The 19,744-nt window shown below is 63.2% G+C and overlaps 2 protein-coding genes across 2 annotated transcripts; both read right to left on the reverse strand.

The window, feature by feature from the left end:
• Nucleotides 1-388: 388 nt before the first annotated feature.
• Nucleotides 389-7,295, reverse strand: SLC2A4RG (SLC2A4 regulator). Its single transcript, XM_056354994.1, has 8 exons — nt 7,095-7,295; nt 4,730-4,911; nt 3,379-3,488; nt 3,050-3,294; nt 2,345-2,445; nt 1,977-2,232; nt 1,761-1,840; nt 389-1,667 (listed from the first exon to the last, which is right to left on the reverse strand). Exons 1-8 carry the CDS (start codon nt 7,218-7,220, stop codon nt 1,556-1,558), a joined length of 1,212 nt encoding a protein of 403 aa, XP_056210969.1. The 5' UTR covers nt 7,221-7,295; the 3' UTR covers nt 389-1,555.
• A 4,230-nt stretch (nt 7,296-11,525) lies between these two features.
• Nucleotides 11,526-19,644, reverse strand: LIME1 (Lck interacting transmembrane adaptor 1). The gene is made up of 6 exons (XM_056354374.1): nt 19,324-19,644; nt 14,991-15,143; nt 14,451-14,502; nt 14,267-14,354; nt 13,679-14,097; nt 11,526-13,312 (listed from the first exon to the last, which is right to left on the reverse strand). Exons 2-6 carry the CDS (start codon nt 15,104-15,106, stop codon nt 12,917-12,919), a joined length of 1,071 nt encoding a protein of 356 aa, XP_056210349.1. The 5' UTR covers nt 15,107-15,143; nt 19,324-19,644; the 3' UTR covers nt 11,526-12,916.
• Nucleotides 19,645-19,744: the final 100 nt, after the last annotated feature.

Consider the following 19,744-nt stretch of genomic DNA (forward strand, 5'->3'; position numbering starts at 1 on the left):
ACACTCCCGGGTGCTGGGGGGCGGCCGGGGGGTCCCTGCACCCCAAAACCCCCCTCGCCCCGCGGGAAGCCCAGCACACCCCAGCTGCAGTGATGCCCCTTTGCCTTTGCCCATCCCAAATAGGTGCCTGTGGCTCCTTCCCCTCCCCCCCCCCCCCCCCCCCGGGTGTGAGCATTGGGGGCAAATTTCTTATTTTTAGGGCTTTATTTGAAATTAAATTAATCCCTTTTGCCCAGCTCCTGGGGGGATGCACAGATGATGCCATCCCCAGGGGCTTTGGGATTCAGGAGGGGGGTGACAGCACCAGGTCCGGGGGCTGCCCCCCACCCTGCAGAGCCCATCGTAAGTAAAGAACCGTAATAATTGGGGGCAAATAAAAAAATAAAAATAAAAAGAAAATCCAAATATTTATTTTTTTTTTCTTCTGGATCTGACACGTCACGTCCCCGTTGGCGCCGTGTCAGGGACAAGCGGGGGCCCAGCCTGGCACAGCACCAGCCCGGCCCATGGGGCCGAAGCCGTCAGACCCCCTGCAAGTGGGGGGGTCCCTGATAGGAAGGGAACCCTCCTGCCAGGCGGGTGCCTGCCCTGGTGCAGCCCTGTCCCCATCCCACCCATCCCTCCATGGGGAGGGGTGTGGGGGCGGGCTGCCAAACCCGGTCCTGAGCCACTGGCTGGGCAGGCAAGTGATGGGAATAATGGGGAGAAAGGGGTTGGGGTGGGTGGCTGGAAAGGGGGTTTGAAGGGAATAAAGCCCCTTAAAACCCCCCCAGGGCTGGAGGCATCGCAGAGCCGCAGCGCTGCAGCCAGTGCGTTCTCATGCCCTGGGAGGGAGTATTTAAAAATACGAATTTTCATATATTTTATTTAAAAAATAAAAACCACACGAAGGAAAAAAAAAAAAAAAAAAAGAAAAAAAAGAGGAAAAAAAAAAAAAAGAAACCTCTTTGTGCAGTTTGGCTTAGTGCAAATGGGCGCGTTCCTGCAGGCACTTCCCGGAGCATCGCCCCGGCGGGAGCAGCTGCTCCCCCGATACGAAAAATAGAGAGAAACGACGATACAAAGAGTAAAAAACCCCTGGGAGGGGGGTAAGGGGGGGGGGCAGGCGCCCACCTGTGCCCTGGGCACTGGGGGTGCCCCCCAGGAGCGGGTGGGGGGCAGGAACGGACACCCCCTTTGCCGAGCCCCCGCCGGCCGCAGGCACAGCTTATTTGAGCAATGGCAGCCCCCCGGCCCCGGGGGGGGTCCCCAACCTGGCATGGGAAGGGGGGGGTCCAGGAGCAGCTGGCCACCCCCGCCAGCCCCCCGCCGCGGTGCCGGGAAAGGTTGGAGGGGTTGGATTTAGCTTATTTTCAAAGGGGAATAAAAAGGCCAGGGGGCTGGAGGGGGGGGGGGGGCACAAGCTCCGTGGCAGGGAGGAGGAGGGGGCTGTGTGCATAAAGCTTTTGGGGGGGCCGTTCCCTGAGTCCGGGGGGGCCCCGGGGCGGCGGGGGGGGGCGCGAAGGCACCTCAAGTGCAAAATGTGCAAGAAGGAGGGAGCACCGCGGTGGCGGCGTCAGTCGAGGAAGCGCTGGCAGGCCTTCTTCCAGCGGCACGCCGTGCACCACATCTCCCGGTTCTCCATGCCGTACACCTTGCGGCACTTCTTGGCCTCCCCCCGCGGCCTCCTGCGGCAGAGGGACACGTCACGGGGGGGGACACGACGACACAGGACACGGACGCGAAGGGCCAGGGCAGGGGCGCGGGCAGTGGTGGCTCACCTGGGGACGGCGGGCGGCTTGGGTGGCGGTGGGGCGGGCGCAGTGGGGGGCACTGGTGGCCGGTGGGGGGCCGGGCAGCCCTGCCAAAGAGAGGACACAGCCCCCGCTGCGGCGTCAGGGCTCGCCGCAACCGACACCGAGCGGCTGGGGAGGCTGCAGGGTGGTGGTGATGGGGGGGGGTGCAGCAGCAGCCCCTCCATCCCCGCCCCCCCTCACCTGGTACGCGTGGTCAGTGTGGACGTGGCAGAGACTGAGAGGGGCCGGGGGGCTGCGGGGGGAGCCCAGCGCCAGCTCGGGCAGCGGCAGCGGCGGCCCCTGCGCCTCGGGGCCAGGGAAGGCGGGCGGCACCGAGGAGGTGGGTGAGACGGGCGTCAGGCTGGAGAGCCCGTCTGTTAGTGAGTCCACGTCCACGTCCAGCTCCGTGTAGTAGAAGTCCTCCTCACCGTCGCTCTGCTCAAGGTCGGCTTTCCGGCTGCAGGGAGAGCGGGGTCCGGCTGGGGCGGCTCCCCCCGCCCCCCAGGCAGGACCCCGCAGGGGGCACTGGGGGGCTCTGGGGGTGTCGGGGGGGACCCCCATGCGCTTACCCAAGGTGCACAGTTCGGATGTGCTTCTGCATCCCTGAGGAGCTGCTGAGGACTTTGCCGCAGCTCTTCCACAAGCACTTGAACATCACCTTGGTGGAGTTCTGCCGGAGAGAGGCGTCAGGCCGGCAGCCCCGGCCCCGGCGTCATCCCCATCCCCAGCATCACCCCCCTCTTCTTCCCCACCCCCAACCTCATCCCCATCCCCATCCTCACTATCCCCAACCTCATCCCCATCATCATCCCCACGCCCAACGCCATCCTCATCATCATCATCCCTGTCCTCACTATCCCCATCCCCATCCTCACCCTCCTCTTCATCCCCAACCTCTTCCCCGTCATCATCCCCATCCTCATCCTCACTATCCCCCACCTCATCCCCATCCACGCCATCCTCATCATCATCCCTGTCCTCACTACCCCCATCCCCAACCTCATCCTCCTCTTCATCCCCAAGCTCATCCCCACCCCCAACCTCATGCTCCTCTTCATCCCTTGTCCTCACTATCCCCCTCCCTGACCTCACCCTCCTCTTCACCCCCATCCTCACCCTCCTCCATCCCCATCCTCACCATGCTCCTCCTTGACCCCATCCTCCTCTTCATCCCCATCCTCGCTCTCATCCCTCCCATCATCACCCTCCCCAACATCACCCTCCTCTTCACCCCCACCCTCACTATCCCAGCCTCATCCCCAACCTCATCCCACCTTCCTCTTCCGCGGGATGGGCTCTCCAAAGACGAAGTGGGTGCCGTCAGGCTCATCAGGGCCCTCGTCCGGCAGTGGGGCAGGCAGGAAGGTGCTGGGGACGTGGCTGGAGAGGGGGGGCGACGGGGTGGAGGGGGTGGAGCGGTCGCTAGGGGGGTCCCAGCTCCAGTCCCCGCTGGTGTTGCTGCTGCTGCTGCAGCTGGAGGACATGGCAGGCGCCTCCTTCCAGACCTCGCCGCTGGGCTCTGGCGAGGAGGAGGAGGAGGAAGGTCAGGTCCTGCCGTGGGATGTGTGTCCAGGGATGGGGGGGGACAAGGGCACACTCTCACCTGGGGCGGGGGTGGCCGGGGGGTGACCAAGCACCAGCGGGCTGGTGGAGAGGCTGGTGAGCACCGTGGCCGCCATCACCTCATCGATGCCTGCCTTGCCAGAGAGCTTCCTGCCGGCGGGAGCAACACAGGGGCTGCGGCGAGACCAACAGCCCCCCAGGACCCTCTGCCCCTCCCCATCACCCACCGAGGTGCCAGAACCCCCTACCCACAGCAGTCAGGTCTGCACTCCCCACAGGGCTGACTTGGGGAGGGGGCACACAGGGGGCATAGGGTCACGGTGGCCATGCCGCGCTGGAGGCACCACCACCTGCGAAGGCACCCATGGGTGCCCCCCAGCACCCTGAGCTGCTGGGCTGAGCTGGCATCGTCCCAGCAGCCAGACTGGAAACCTGGCCGGGCAGTGGCGCAGGCAGCAGTGCAGGCAGCAGTGCAGGCAGGCAGCCAACGCGCCGTGTTTACCACTCGGGGGGGGGGGGGGGGGGGGCAGGGGGGGACGAGACACCCTACACGCCCGTGGGCAGCCCCGCACTGGGGGGGTACCGGCAGCTGCATCCTGCCCCGAGCACCGAGAAACACGGGGTTTGCTCAGCCGGGGCCAAACAACTTCCTGAAGGGGGCAAAAAAAAAAAAACAACCAACCAACTATAAAAAAAGATTAAATTAAAAAAAAAAAAAAAAAAAAAAAAAAAAGAGCAAGAGGTCAGGAGCAGCAGGAGCCATTTTGCAAACCTCTGGTGCCACGGGACGGATAAATACAGCGCTGGTGGGCAGCAGCGCTGCCGGAGCCCTCGAGGGCTCGTACACGGCACGTGGCTCCATCACTGGGGCTGGGCAGCGCCCGTGGTGCCGCAGGGATGGGACGGGACGGGACAGGATGGCACAGGATGGCATGGGGTGACGGGATGGGATGGGACAGGACAGGAGGGGATGGGATGGGACGGGACGGGATGGGATAGGATGGGATGGGATGGGATGGGATGGGATGGGATGGGATGGGACAGGGTGGGATGGGACGGGACGGGATGGGACGGGATGAGATGGGATGGGACAGGGTGGGATGGGACGTGATGGGATGGGACGTGATGGGATGGGACAGGGTGGGATGGGACGGGACGGGGTGGGATGGGACGGGACGGGGTGGGATGGGATGAGATGGGATGGGACAGGGTGGGATGGGACGGGACGGGGTGGCCGCCCACAGCCGGAGCCCCCGGCGCCGTGGCCCAGCGGCCAAAGTCCTCCTCTCGCAGCCGGCGATAAAACAGCCGCTCGCCACGCGAGGCTGGTGCTGCAGGAGGTTTCAGCGCGGGGGCGGCCGTCACCCCCCCCCCCGCCACCGTGGGCCTACCTGTGCCGGGGCACGGGGATGTAGGGGGAGTGCAGCGCCAGGCACCGCTCCAGCCCGGCGTCCAGCACCCGCAGCATCGCCTCCTGGCTGGCCGGCTCCCGGCGCGGCAGCGGCTCCCCCGGCGCGGGCAGCCAGCCCTCGGCTCCCGCCGGCAGCCCCCGGCCGCCGCAGGGGAGAGCAGCCTGCGGAGAGACAGCGCGTCACCGGGGGATCCCCTCAGCAGTGGATCCCTGGGGATAGCCCCCCCGAACAAGGAGGGGAGGGGAGGCAGGCCGGGGGAGCTGGATCAGCGCCTCCAGGCAGGGCTGTCGTGGGACCCTGCCGGCTGCTCGGTGGGTCCCTCTGGGGTAGATCCCCAGTGGATCCCACCAGGTCACGGTGGGGATCCAGCTGGGGATTTCCCCAGTGCTCTGCAGAGGCGAGAGCAGCCAATGTCCTCTGGCCAGGCTGCTCCCAGCGCTGTCACTCGCCGGCTGAGTGTCAGCAGCCAGCAGATCCCTTGCCAGGCAGATCCCCAGAGCCACAGTCAGGATCCAGCGGGGATCTCCACAGAGCCAGAACACCTGACAACCTCCAGCAGCATGGCTCCAAGGTGGCAGCACCCCACATGCCACGTGACAGCACCAAGCGGATCTCTCCCTGAGCAGATCGCCCAGGATCACCCCACAGAGCTATGCAGACCAGCAAACAAACTCTCAGCCCTGCCAGGCCAATTGCAGATGGCAGCACCCATTGACTGAGTGCTGGGACCAAGTGGATCCCGCTCCAGGAAGAGCCCTGGTGATCAGGTGATCTCCTTGGGGCTGGGGCTCTGTGGGGATCCCCCAAGAAGCAGGGAGCAGCCCTTCCCACAGGGCTGACCCAAGTCACAGCACTTGCTGGCCAAGTTCGGTCACCAGCTGGATCCCTCCACAAGCTGTGCCTGGGCAGATCACCCAGGGCTCAGATCCAGTGGGGATCTGCCCTGAGCCTCATGAAGGAAGGTGCCTACTTTGCGTGCTCCTCAGGGCTGCCTCAAGACAGCCGTGCCCATTGGGTGACTGTCAGCACCAAGCGGATCCCTCCAGGGTACATTCCTGGGAGATCCCAAAGGGCTGGGATCCACCAGGTTTCCTCTTGGAGTTGTGCAGAGCAGGGAGCGGATGGGGTCTGCTCCAAGAGATCACCGTCCTCTAGCTGTGTGGCAGCACTGAGCGGATCCCTCTCCAGGCAGATACCCAGCAGGTCCCCCGGAGTCAGGCTGGGATCCCCCAGGGATCCCCCTAAGCTCTGCAGCAGACTGCTCTGCTCCGGGCCAGCAGCGCTGCCTGCCCATGCACCGGCACTCAGCAGATCCCCAGCAGCAATCACCCCACAGCTCCTTCCAAGCAGATCCTGCCGGGATCCTGCAGGAATCACCCTGCAGCTCTTTCCAAGCAGATCCTGCTGTGATCCTGCAGGAATCACCCTGCAGCTCCTTCCAAGCAGATCCCAAGCAGATCCTGCAGGAATCGCCCTGCAGCTCTTTCCAAGCAGATCCTGCTAGGATCCAGCAGGAATCGCCCCACAGCTCCTTCCAAGCAGATCCCAAGCAGATCCTGCTGGGAGCCAGCAAGAATCACCCTGCAGCTCCTTCCAAGCAGATCCTGCTGAGATCCAGCAGGAATCGCCCCGCCGCTCCTTCCAAGCAGATCCCAAGCAGATCCTGCTGGGATCCAGCAAGAATCACCCTGCAGCTCCTTCCAAGCAGATCCCAAGGAGATCCTGCTGGGATCCAGCAAGAATCACCCTGCAGCTCCTTCCAAGCAGATCCCAAGCAGATCCTGCTGGGATCCAACAGGAATCATCCTCCAGCTCTGCCAAGCAGGGTGCAGTGCTCACGAGTGGGCTGAGCAGATCCCTCTCCGAGCAGATCCTGAGGGATCCCCCCACACACCCTGGGATCACCCAATCCTTGCACGAGCGGGTGGCTCCAAGGCAGGAGCATCCCCCGCACGGAGCGGACCCCCCCGGCTGCGGCCAGATCCCCCCCGGGCCGGACCACGGCGGGAGAGCCCAGGGAGTAGATCCCTACCATGGGACTCAGTAGGATCCTCCCCCCACCCCCCCCCCACGCCCCCCTCCCCTTTTCAGCCTGGCCCAAAGCGCGTTGGCACCGGCGGACGGATCACACCGGGAGGGTGGGGGAGGCGGCGGGGGCGCGGGGGGGGGGGGGTTGTGTGTCCCCCCCCGCGCCCCCGCCGCCTCTTCCCCCCCCCCGAAGTTTCTCTCCCCGAGCGGCGCCATTTTAGCAGCGGGGAAAGTTTCGGGCGGGCCGCTGTCAGCTGTCACCGCCCCCGCCTCCCCCGGTTCCCACCCCGGTTGCCGCCGCCGCCGCCCCCGGTACCTTCGGGGCGGCCCCGCCAGCACCGTCACCGCCGCCGCCGGGCTCGGGGGGAGGGGGCGGCGGCGGGTCGCGGCGGCGGCGGCGGGCGACGGGCAGCGGCACCGCGGGCGGGCGCGGCGGCTCCATGCGGGGGAAGCGGCGGCGGCGGCGGCCGGGGCCGGGCCCGGCGGGGGAGCGCGCTCCGCCGCGCGCGGCCCGGTGTCGGCGCCGGCCAGGCCACGCCCCTTAGCCCCCACGCTATTGGTCAATCTCCTCAAGTTGGAACGAGAGCGCCGCTTTCCTCGCTTCGTATTGGTTCTCGCCCTCTGTCACTCAGCCCCGCCGCGCCACGCCCCCGTCTGAGACACGCCCACAGCGCGACACGCCCCCGCCGGCAGCGGCCATCTTCGCGCGCCCCGCCCTCCCGCCGCTCCGCGCGCGGCCCGCGGGGCCCCCCGAAAAAACACCCCCCCTCCCCCCCACCCCCACCCCCGCCCCCACCCCGTTAACCCCGGGACTCCCCCAGCCACGGGCGGCCCCGCTAAAGGCGCTTCCGCCTCCCGCCAAACTCCGGGGGGGTCCCCAAAAGTTGCCGGGTAGCCCCCAAAAGTTCTGATTTTATTATCATAAAGCGGAATTAAGGGCCCCTCCCCCGAAAATACGGGGCTTACCGCGCCCGGAGGCCCCCCAGAACTCCTGCGGCTCCCACGAAGCTGCAGGGTGAAAACTTCAGGCGTTATAACTTGGGAGGGGGGGTCCCCAAAATTTGCCCCTCCCCTCCGAAAATCATAGGGCTCCTGAGGCGTTACAGGCGACCCCCCGAAGTCGCAGGGCTCCACGCAAAGTTACACTCCCCAAAACTTTCGGGGGTCCCCCAAAGTTCCCCCCCGAGTTCTAGAGCCGCTGGAAGCCTCCTGCGGGGCTCCCCGGCAGCCACAGACCCCCCCGGCAGCCACAGCCCCCCCGGCAGCCACAACCCCCCCGGCAGCCACAGCCCCCCGGCCCGCAAGCCATGGTGGTTGCTGGGGGGTCGCGCCTGGAGCTCGCGGTGGGGGGGCGGGTCCCAGCGGGAAAGGGGTCCCCAACCCGTGGGGAGGGGGGGTCCTGCCCGGCACCAGGGAATGCTGCCAACTGCCACCAGGGCTGGCTCGGGGAAACTGGGGGACTGGGGGGCATGGGGAGTATGGGGGTACTGCGGTGCGTGGGGTACTGGGGTGCACTGGGCGCATTGGGTAGCGGGTGCACGGGGTGCATAGGGTGCACAGGGTGCCCCTAGGTTCCCTGGGTGCATGGGTACTGGGGTGTAGGGGGTACTGGGGTGCAGGGGGTGCACAGGGTGCATGGGGTACTGGGGTGCAGGGGGTACTGGGGCGTACAGGGTGCATGGGGTACTGGGGTGCAGGGGGTACCCTGGGTATGTGGGATACTGGGGTGCAGGGGTTACAGGGGTGCGTGGGGTACTGGGGTGCATGGTGCACTGGGTGCAGGGGGTGCTGGGGTGCAGGGGGTGCTGGGGTGCATAGGGTGCCCTTGGTGCCTGGCATGCATGGGGTACTGGAGTGCATAGGGTGCCCTGGGTGCGTGGGGTGCATGGGGTACTGGGGTGCATAGGGTGCCCTGGCTGCATTGGGTGCATAAGGTACTGGGGTGCACAGGGTGCATGGGATGCTGGGGTGCATGAGGTGCCCTGTGTGCCTGGGGTGCATGGGGTACTGGGGTGCTGGGATGCTGGGGTGCATGAGGTGCCCTGGATGCTTGGGGTGCATGGAGTACTTGGGATATGTGGAGTGCACAGGCTGTGCTTGGTGCATGGGGTGCAGGGTGCACAGGGTGCCCTGGGTGCGTGGGGTGCATGGGGTGCTGGGGTGCATGGGGTGCCCTGGGTGCCCGGGGTACTTGGGGAGCCCTGGCTGGTGCCTACCGGTGCCCGGCTCCTCACGCACCCGAAGCCTGCGGGGCTGTGGGCGCCGGGCGCTGGTGTGGGGCCGCCCGGGCGCTGCTGCTGTTTGATTTACCCACCCGCAGCCTGAAGGCCGGGACAGAGTCCGTGTGGCTGTCCTGGCTGGTGGCCCCCGCCTGGCCCCCCCGCGCTGGCCAACACCGGTGATTCCCATGGCTGGGGGGCCACAGGGGTGTTGGGGCCAGGGGATTCCCTGCCTGAGGGAACCAGCGTGGTCCCCAGCGTGGCAGAGGGGCCAGTGTCCCGGGGTGCTCGGCCGCCCCTTGTCCCCTGCCCTCAGGGGTGGCTGGAAGTGCCACCTCCACCCTGCGCCATGCCCGGGCCCAGGCGCTTTCGTAAGCGTGAAAAAAATAAGCGGCAAACCAGGACCCCCCCCGCACATGCCCAGCCAAATGACCCGGTGTCACCCCCACGGCCACCCACAGGGTCCCCTTGCATACTGCAGGACGGGGGGGAGCCACCAGCATCCCCCTGGGAACAGTGGCATCCGCGGGGACCCCAACCTGCCCCGGCCATGCCAGGAGTGCCAGGAGCATCGCGGGGGCTGGCGGGGAGCATGGGAGGAGGAGCGCAGCCAGGGCAGCCTTCGTCCCCAGCGCCGGTGGCCTCTGGCCTCGCCCCCCATTAGCATGGTCCCGGAGGGATTCAGGAGCCAGCCCCACCACGTGGGCGCGGGCATGATGCCTCGCCTGCCCCCGGGGTTACGAGACTCAGCCCCGGCTGTGCCGCAGCGGGACCAGGGGTGGCTCCGTCGGCTGCCCCCCACTCTGGTTTAATCGTTAACGCCGGCTGAAGCGCTGAGCTGGCGGCTCCAGCAGCTTCGGCGTTGTGCAACTCCTGCAGCATCGCCTGCCCATTGCACAAGGGCTCTGGTGCCACCAGCCTGACCCCCCTCCCGGGCAGGGTGGCTCCGCGGGGTGCCAGCCCAGCGCCGCATCCCTGCGAGATGCCCCCGTGGTACTCAGGTGCCCTGGCCAGGGCCAGGCTACCCCTCTGCCAGGGGGGTTGCAGAGGGAGTCAGGGCCAGGCCCGCACCACTCGTCTCACCTGAGCTGCCCGGCCGCTTGCCAGGAGGGCGCAGTGCTGCAGGGAGTACGGGGCTATGCAGGGGATACAGGGCTGCAAGGGGTACGGGGCTGCAGGGGGTACGGGGCTATGCAGGGGATACAGGGCTGCAAGGGGTACGGGGCTGCAGGGGGTACAGGGCCATGCAGGGTGTGAGCCTGCCCAGGGTATGGGGCTGCACAGGATCCATCTGGCATGTGGAGCCGGGTGGGTGTGGAGCTGGTTTGGGTGCAGAGCCATATGCTGCATGCTGCCATACAGCGTGCGGAGCCATAGGAGCTGCAGAGCCATATGGGGTGCGGATCCTTACAGTATGCAGCACCATGCAGCATGCAGCACCATGCAGCACCACATGATGTGCAACACCATGCAGTGCACAGTACACCGTGCAGCACCATGCAACACCTCACAGAATGCAGCACCGCCCGGCGTGCAACAGCATGCAGCGCGCAGTACGTTGTGCAACACCCTACAGTGCAGCACTGCGCGGCGTGCAACACCAGGAGGCATGCAGTGCATTATGCAGCATGCAGCGCAGCATGCAGCACTGTACAGCACCGCTGGGCTCCTGCTCACTCCCCCTTGTGGGAACAGCATCGTGCAGTGCTGTCCCTGCAGCAGCGGCCCCTGGCAGCAGGATGGGGACCTTGGCCTCCAGCGGGCTCCCATGGGTGGGGAGGAGCGGGCAGCCTGCAGCTCACAGGGCCCCGCACCCGGGGGGGGTTCCCAGCCCTACCCACCCTCCTCGCTCCGACACGGACCGTGACCTTCCCAGCCAGACCACGAGACCCCAGGCGATGTTTCGGGATGGATCCATCCTGAAGGCTTTGCGCCTCCAGCCGAGGGTGCGTGTGGCCCCGAGGACTGGGCAGTTGTTCCCTTCGTTAAACTGACCCTGGCTCCCCCGAGTGCTGCAGGCAGTGGGAATTACAGGCAACTGGGCTTTTCCTACTGCTGTTGGGGCACGTCTGGGAGATGCTTTGGCCACCCCCAGCTCAGCGGAAGCAGCTTTCCCTGGCGCAGGCGCAGCCCAGTGCCATGCTGAGCCTTCCCCAGGGAAGCGGCACGGCCATGCCCACATCCCACCTTGCCCCAGGAGCAAAGCCGTTCTGGTCCCGCAAGGATGTGATGCTCTCACGCCTGGGTGGTGCGGCCCAAACGCAGCTTCTGGGGGACTGGGGTGGTGCAGGAGGGACCCTCGAGAGCTGCGGGACAGGATGATGGAGGAAGGGAGCCAGGGAAGGCCACGGCCGGGGCAGCCCACGCAGCACAGCACGGCCGGCAGCAGAAAGAGCATCGGCACCAGCCGCCCTACGCCATTTTCTATCAGCGCCCTGATCTCACAGGGGGATGGGAGCAGCTGATGGGGCCGACTCCTCTATCTCGAGCGGCTGTGGTTTGGCACCGAGTGTGGGGCTGACAAAGTGGCACAAGCGCCCGAGCTGCCTCCCAGCTTCAATGTCTTCAGTCTGCAGCAGGTTTTGCCGAGCGCCTTGTTTTCGTTTTTAATCTCGTGTCACCTGCCGTGATGCAGGGGCGAAGCTGCCGATGGCAGGCACGTGGCTTCCTGCCCGCCCGCCGCACCGCACTGCACTGCCCGCCAGCTCTGCTGCACCGCGTCACCGTGCCACCAACTCCAGCAGCCCCTGGCCACCTGAGTTACTCCCAGGGAGGCGGCAGTGGGACTAGGGCCACCATCGGTGCATAGCCTGGGGGGCCCCAGGCACCCCCTGGGGCAGGGATGCCCAGCGCCCCGTTGGGGAAGGAAAGGAGGAAAGTTTGAGCCCTGGGATCCGAGGGCTGGGGGCGCACACCCAGCTCTCCCACAGGTTTTTGGCACCCGTTGGGGCTGTAGCACCCACAGGAGCGACATGGAGGTGAGCAGGGCAGCAAGCACCGTGCAAACGCTCCCCAGCTCCGACCCCCCCTGCAAAGCCCCAGAGCAAGTCCCTGCTCTGGGACGGGCCACCCTGTTTCAGCAGCTCTTGGAGGCTGCGCATCCCAATGGTGGATAAAACCCGTGGAGGGGGCGGCAGGCAGGTGCACCCGCTCACAGATCCGCTGCACCCAAAGCCGCTCTCCCAGCACCAGCCCCACAGCATTGCTGCAGCAGCAGCAGCAGCACCAGAACCAGGGGTTTAGAGCCAGTTTAAGAGCATTCTCTCCTAAGGACAACCCACTCTCAGCCTTTTAATGGTGTTTGGGAGATGGCTGCTCACAGGGACACCATCACACGTGTCCGAAAGTCTACACTGCCTTGCACCGAGGCACAGGGCTGGCCCCAGGCCCCCACACCAGGAACCCTCAGTGATGGGAGCAAAGCTGCTCCTGGCTTCCTGGGGGCTTCCCCAGGCAGATGGAAGAAGACAGAGACCCTCACTTATGGCATAACCCTGTTGATGAGGGCCTGATCCTGCAGCCCAGGGCCATGGGGCTGGCTCACAGCCCTGCCACCACCAGCCTCCAGAACAGGACCGGTCCTGAAGCAGTTCCCATCGTGGTGGCAACACCGGCCCTGTCCCACTGGGCTCCCACATGGCACCCAGCACTGCAAACTGCCCATCTCGGGGCATCCCAACATCAGCCTGCTGGCACCGGTGGGATGGGTTTCAGCAAGGACACTTAAAGAAAAGTAACATGAAATACACACAGAAAGCACTTGCAGGGCTGCAGCCGCCCTGGCTGGCACTGGGCTCCTGTGTGCCTGTCCCTGGGGGGCTCGGTCCCCTGGAAAGCCAGTCCCTGGGGAACCCCAGCCCTGGTGGCTCTGGCTGGGGTGGGACCACCCTGCGGTGAGGACCCCACTCCCAGGGGGATGCTATAGGTTGGTGATGTACACCTCCAGCCCGTTGGCTGCCGTCCTGGCAGAGGCTCGCCGGGACTCCCCTGCCCAAATGTCGCCAACACTTTCATACAGGTTCTCGGGTGCACAGGGCTTCCTCGGCTTGTCCCGTTTCACCACCTTCTTCCAGTTAACGTCCACAGCCTCATAGTCGGGGTCGGGGCTGCGGCCCTGAGCAGTCCAGGCTTTCTCGCTGATTGACTCATAGCAGGGGTCAGGGGGGCTTTGGGCTGCTGGAGACCAGCACCTGGCTGGGGCACCCTCCTCCTGGTGGGGGGGTGGCCAGCCAGCACCCCCCTCCCTCAGGGATGATGCAGGAACCTGGGTTCTCTTCTTGGTGGCTTTGCACACTGTTGAGTACATCTCTTCTAGCTGCAAAAGGAAGATGGAGGGTCACAGCAATCCCTGCCCATCACTGGGTATCCCCATGCCCCCCCAGCTTCCCACAGCCACTGGGAGGGTCCTGGCAGTGGATTAAGCATCGGGGATCCTGCTTTTTGAGCAGCTCAGGGAGCCTTTTGCAGGGTGTGGAGAGCAGCAGTATGGGCATCGCCTGACCTTGGGGTCTGGGCTTCATCCTGCACCCCCCTCCAAAAGCACTGCTGGAACTGCAGTTGCCTAATTTACAGCCTGCTCCAAACTCAGGTGTTACAGGGAGGCAAGGTATGACACCCCCCCTGTGTGCCCCATGCAGCACCAGCCCTGTGCCCCCACCCCACAGCCCCCCCACAGCCATACCTTCGCCTGGGGGGCATGGCCTGTGCCGTCCCAGTACTGTGGTGCTCCAGGAGGCCCCGCCACAGCCCCATCCTGCACCTCCACAGGCACCGTCTTCTTCACCTTATGGACACAGGCATAATCGGCTGCCCCGTGCCCAGCCCGTGGGGGGGACACCTGGGTGCCGGTGGGCACAGGGGCATCCTCGCCCCCCACCGCCAGGCACTCGTAGACGGTGTCTGGCACCGGCTTGCACCGTGGGGCAAAGAGCAGGTTGGAGTAGGTCTGGTCGGGGGCCGGGGAGGCAGCTGGGGGCTCGGGGACGGGGATCTGGGGCAGCTCACGGTGCAGGAGGACGCTGATGCCAGAGCTGTGCGGGGAATCAGTGCTGCTGGGGGGGGCTGTGGGACTGGGGAAATCCAGGCTGGCCGGCCGCTGGCCTGTGGGGACAGGAGAGGAGATGGGGGGATGCTGGGGATGCAGCAAGCACCGACCCCTGTGCCAGCAGCACACGGGTGCCATGGCACGTCTGTGCATGCCACGATGCGCTCACCGGGCAGCACAGGACTGCAGGCACCCGCCAGCCCCCCCGGCTCGACAGCCACTCACCGTCACCCCTGGCCTTCACCCGGTACAGCTCGTGCAGCTTCGTGTCGGACTTGCTGAGCGACCGCAGCTGCGTCTGTCTGAGCAGGGACTGCAACAGGGGGATGCACACCCTCAGGCTCATGGCTGGGAGCTGGGGGGCCCAGAGCTCCCCTGGGGCTGATCCTGCCCCCCAGCATGTGCTTACCTCGTCCACCAGCTTCACTCCGTCCGGAGGGACATTCTTCTTCCTGCCCCTTCTGTGGGAAGACGCGGGGCTGAGCCCAAGGCAGGCGGCCAAGGCAGGGGTGAGAAGTGGGTGCCCTGGCCACGATGGGCATCACTGCTTGCCCCTCACTGGAGCAGCAGCACCCCCCCAAACCCACAACCCTGCTCCTTCACCAGGCCCACAGAGGGCCCCAGGCTGGCTGGGGAAGTCTCAACTGCATTCTGCACTCCACTGAAATGTGCACCACTGCCATCCCCCTTAACATCACCCATCCTGCCCATCCCACGCGCAGCTCAGCACTCCCCAAGCTGCTCCTGCGAGGCCTTTGGGCACAGGGGCTGTGCTGGGGTCAGCAAGGCACCGGGGAGCAGGATAAGGCCAGGCAGTTGTGCTGGGGCTGCAGCCAGGGGCTCGGGGCAAGCAGAGAAGCAAGTGCCAGAACTCCCAGCCACGTGTGCAAACGCCACCGAGGGACCCCCAGCCCCAGTGGCAGGAGGGAAAGCAGCGAGCAGGGCGTACCGTCTGCAGGCAGCGCACAGGGCGCCCAGGTAGATCAGGATGCCGAGCAGGAGCAGGGCAGAGCAGGCTGGCAGGAGTGGGGTCCCCACCGGCCCCTTGCCACCGGCTGCAGCCATGGGGAAGCTGCTTCCAACACCACTGTGAGGATGAGCTCTGGGGAGAGAAAACAGGAGTCGGGGTGCAGCCGGGTGCTGCTGGGCTCACCCCAGCATGGGATGGTGCTCTGCAGCCCCCAAGGCTCACTGGGACCCACACACAGCAGCCCTCCCCAGGCAGGGGTTCTCTCTGGATGCTCTGGAGGGGGACATGCACCGGCAGCCCCATTTTCTGGCCAGCCGCTGCCCTCCCCGGGGTCACCGTGACACCTCCCCTGCTCTGCCCAGCCCAGTGCAGGCACCCTGCTGCGGGTGCTTTGCCACCCCCTGGAAAAACTTTGGATTATGGTTCTGTTTCAAAAAACACAAACCCAACCCAACCGGATTCATGCTCTCAAGTTGCCACCGAGATGTTGAAAAGGAGATGCCCAGGGGCCCTGAAAACTCTCTGGAGACACCCCAAAAAGTGCCAGTGTGCCAGTGCCAGTGAGACACTGCCCCAGGCTGCGGAACGGGGTGGCACTGCTCCCCAGCACAGGACATGGGGTGGCCCAGGCAGGACAGATGACTCCGCTTCCCGGAATCAGAGCGAGCTTCAGCCTCACAGCTGCCTCTCCCTCCTCGCATCCCAGGCCCAGCAGCTCGCACCGGGATACCCTCCTTCCCTAGTGGGTCTCCCCCTCCAAGCCCCATGGTATTCGGACCCATCCACCCGCACCGTGAGACCTGTGGAGTCACTGAATAGAAAATCCTGGGTGGGAGCAGCAGTGCTGCTGGTGTCACTGGTGTCGCCCCGTTTGCAGCACCGTGCATGGTGAGGTCCCCAGGGACTGAGCCCAGCCCAGCCCTGCAAACCACACTGTGATGTTTCTGCTCTCACAGGAACCCCAGTCGCTCCCTGCAGCATCCCAGCGCAATCCGCACTTGGGCCAGGAGCTGTGGGGTCGCAACCATGTGCCCACCCAGCCAGGCCGATTCTTTGGCACAGGCATACACCGAGCCCCCTTCTCCGCCACCATAACCCCAGTCCTGTGGCCACCCTGCGCTGTGACGCCCAACCTTTCCCCCGTTTGCCTAAAGAAGAGGCCGTGCCTTGCCCAAAGGCAGCCTCTTCCCTGCACCCCATTCAAGGAGCAGCCTCCTGCCCCGCAAGCTAAGGCAGCGGCAAGGCCAGAGCGAGCGGTCCGGCACAGAGAGCAGGTGTTCCCCAGCCTGTCAGGGTCCCAAGCCTTTCCTGGGGGTGCTCTTGGTGACACCCCGTCCCACCGTCCCTGTCCCTGCCCAGCCGCCAGCGTGCTGCAAAACCCACCGCAAGAGCTGACACCGCTTCACCCGCGCCGGTGCCAGGACGGCAGCTGCTGCCGGCTGCGTGCATGCCCCGCTCCCCTGTAGCGGGGGTGCATGCCAGTGTCCGGAACGCGCCTGGTCCGAAGGGAGACCACTTACCCTCTTACATATCTGAGCCCTGATGACAGAGGTGGGATGAGCCCCGGCGAGAAGCTGCCCTGCCTTGCACCAACCTCGGGTGCTACGGCAGCTCCAGCCCCGTGGTCAGCAGGGGGGTCTGTGCCCACGGAGGGACCGATCCTGCTGCCCTCTCCCTGCCACCGTGTCACACGGCAGCATCTCTGGCGCATCTTCACTCCGATAACTGGCAAGTCTCTGCCCACTTGTAGCACCCTTTTATCTGAGAGCTTCCCATGCCTTTGGAAACTTCTCTGACTGAAGCCTTAACCCCCAGAGAGCAATTATTTCAACGTGGAAAGTCAGACAGAGAGGTTTCAGGGACTAACCGGGCTGGACAGACTGGCTTAGATCAGAGCTGGGAAGGGAAGGCTGTTCCCTCTCCAACGACGTTTTAATTAGACAATGCTGCTTTTCTGTCTGAGCATACATTAATTATACGGATTACTTGCAACACAGGCATTCGCCTTAGACAGTCCTCACTGAACTTGCTCAGCTCATTACAGCGACCGGATCGCAGGCTGCAGAAGCGATTGTGTTCAGCGCAGAACCCAGCGGGCTGAGGTTTAGCAGACAAAATTATAATGAGGTCCAGTGGCCGGGAGCTGGTGTTAGGTCAGAACTGAAGTGCGAGCTTTTAACACGCTGAGGCGGGCACACGTGGGGCAGCTTATCCCACAGCAGGTGGATTTTCCATCTGCGAATTTTTAAGATTGAAGAATGAAGGGAGAGGCCTGCTAAGGTGAAATTAAGACAGAGAAATTCTTCTGACCTACTTTCTGTTGTGCAGGAGACCAGTGGTTTTTATAGCTCAATTTCTGAGCTATAAAAATGCCCCATGCATGCTCTTTGGTGTATTCAGGCTCAGCAGTCAGTGGGAAAAGCTGTTTCTTGGGACAACATTTTGGTTCTCCCAAAATTACAAATCTGGGAGGAAACCCCAGCACCTGGCTGAAGCTGCTCAGGTAGGACCGAGCAGGTTTGCAAGGCAAAGTCTCAAACAGACCTTCCGAAACCTACACCTGAATTTCCTGCCAATAAAGTTATCGATGTCCTGGTCCTGGGGCTACCCTCCGGGGCAGGAGACTCAGCAGACGGCATTTCGTAACGTGCTGGCTCTGCAAGCCAAGATGGCTTTGAAGATGACAGCAGTCACAGCCACCGCGTACGTGCGATGCACACCCACAGCCCACCGAGCAGGGAGTAACTCCCATCTGTGCCACCCAAGCACAGGCACAGTAAATGCAGTTGGTCTGTTACTACAGGACGCAGGGGGTGTTTTTGCAACTCCCAGAAAAGGCACAAGTTTCTCAACTGGGCTTCACAAAAACAAGATTAAATTTACTGTAAAACTAAGCACTGCTACTGACAATTTCACCTTGCTTCCGATTCATCTACCCAGATAAAAACGCACACAGCGTTCTGTGCAGGGTGACAAGAAGGTTTATGAAACTACTAAAAGCATAGTTGCAAGAAGCCAGGACAAGCACTACAAGCCGATTCCCATCAGTGACTGCGACCATGGCTGCAGCAAACGCAGCTCAGGTACCCTGGGGAGTTGTACTGAAAAAAAAAAACCCATCTCAAGAAGCAGAACTAGATTTTTTTCTTTTGAATTATGAAAAGTGAAAGCCCCATAACAGTTAGTCAACAACACTGCATCTGCCCTAGACCGTGGGATGCAATTAGTAAATTTTAAGACTGTTTCAAACATGGAGCAGGCATGATATCTCACCTGCTTCGCTCACATCTCTGCAGCAGGGAAGAGATTTCTTTGTCAAACTCCTGTGGAGGAGTTTCATTTAGAAAGGACCAACTATATTTCTAAATTCCAGACCCAAACATCACAAAACCTGGACACACTTCTAATTATAATCCTCATCGCTACTTATATGCTGAAGTGGCTTTTGAGAAAACAGAATTTTAAAACCTTAAGGTAAGCGACCCGCCTGCTCACGCCATGTGGCCTTGGTCAAGGCTGACAATTCAGCACTTTTCTTTCTTCCTGCCCTTCTGTGATTGCTGGAAATGCACTCGCTCGGGCAGAGAAACGCCCTTCTTAGCAGAAGTCAAGAACCTGCTAGAGAGATTTTCTGCAGACCTGAGCCACAGCAGGACCAGTGGAGACCGTGGTGCTGCTGTTATGGAAAGCCAGATGACAAAACACAGGATGGGCACATTATGGAGATACGTATCTTCTCAAGAATCACCTGCCTACCAGTGGTGGTCTTGCTACAAATTCAGTAGTTTTAGATAATTCCAGTTTAGAGGACAGCGTTTCAATGCCCACACCCTTTTAAACCTCCCCACCTGCAGGCAGGAGCTCAGCCGTTCCCCAAGAGCCGTTCCACACGCAAGCAAAAACTCTAGTCCGCCTCCCTACACCAGGAAATTCTTCTCTTGAAAAGAAACAAGACAATGCCCTACACTCAACAATTCAGTCACCATGAAAGCCATCTGTAGACCCAAGCCCTGGGACCCCAGCAGCGTTACCAAGCTCAAGCACCTTTTTCTCCTTTCTAAGCCCAGAGCACCATGCACTAAAAGCGCAGGGCTTGCAGCTCCTCGCAGCCGACAAAGTTTAACCCAGCCGATGCTTCCCCGCTGCCGAGAGTTACAAACAGGAATCCTGCCTGTCCAGTCTAGCTGGCTGCAACAGCACCTCCGACAGCGCTGCGACTTCTATATAGATCAGGTGCTTGTAAGTATTCTTCAGCCCCTGGTTTAGCTGCAGATACCCAGGTTTGCCAGCCAGGCAAGCAGACAGCACTTACTTTGCAGAAACTCAAGAGCCGGTGAGTGTGAAGAGCAGGGATCTGATCATGCTCTCTTCCTTGCCAGCCCACCTGGAGGAGTTAGTTCCTTTTCTCCCGCAGAGTTATTCCTAATTAGGGGGTCCCGAGTATTTCAAACATCTTGATCTGAGCTCTCCCACTCCCCTTTGGCTCCTTCTAGAGCAGGCACCACGCAGCACACACCACAGCTCGCTTCCTGGCACTGCAGAGGTGGTTGCTTCACCCAATGGTAGGCTGGGTTCCTCCCCGCCTTAGCTGGGTGCAGCGCGGCAGACAAGCTCCGCAGGCACCCAGTGCACAAGAGCACCCTCTAACATGCTCCGCTCCCCACTAGCTGGTTTTAGCTGCAGCTCTCTGCCCGCAGGGAATATAAGGAAAGAATAGGTCACCACAGATCATC

The sequence above is a fragment of the Falco biarmicus genome, chromosome 10 (assembly GCF_023638135.1).
Source record: "Falco biarmicus isolate bFalBia1 chromosome 10, bFalBia1.pri, whole genome shotgun sequence".
Classification (NCBI taxonomy): Eukaryota; Metazoa; Chordata; class Aves; order Falconiformes; family Falconidae; genus Falco; species Falco biarmicus.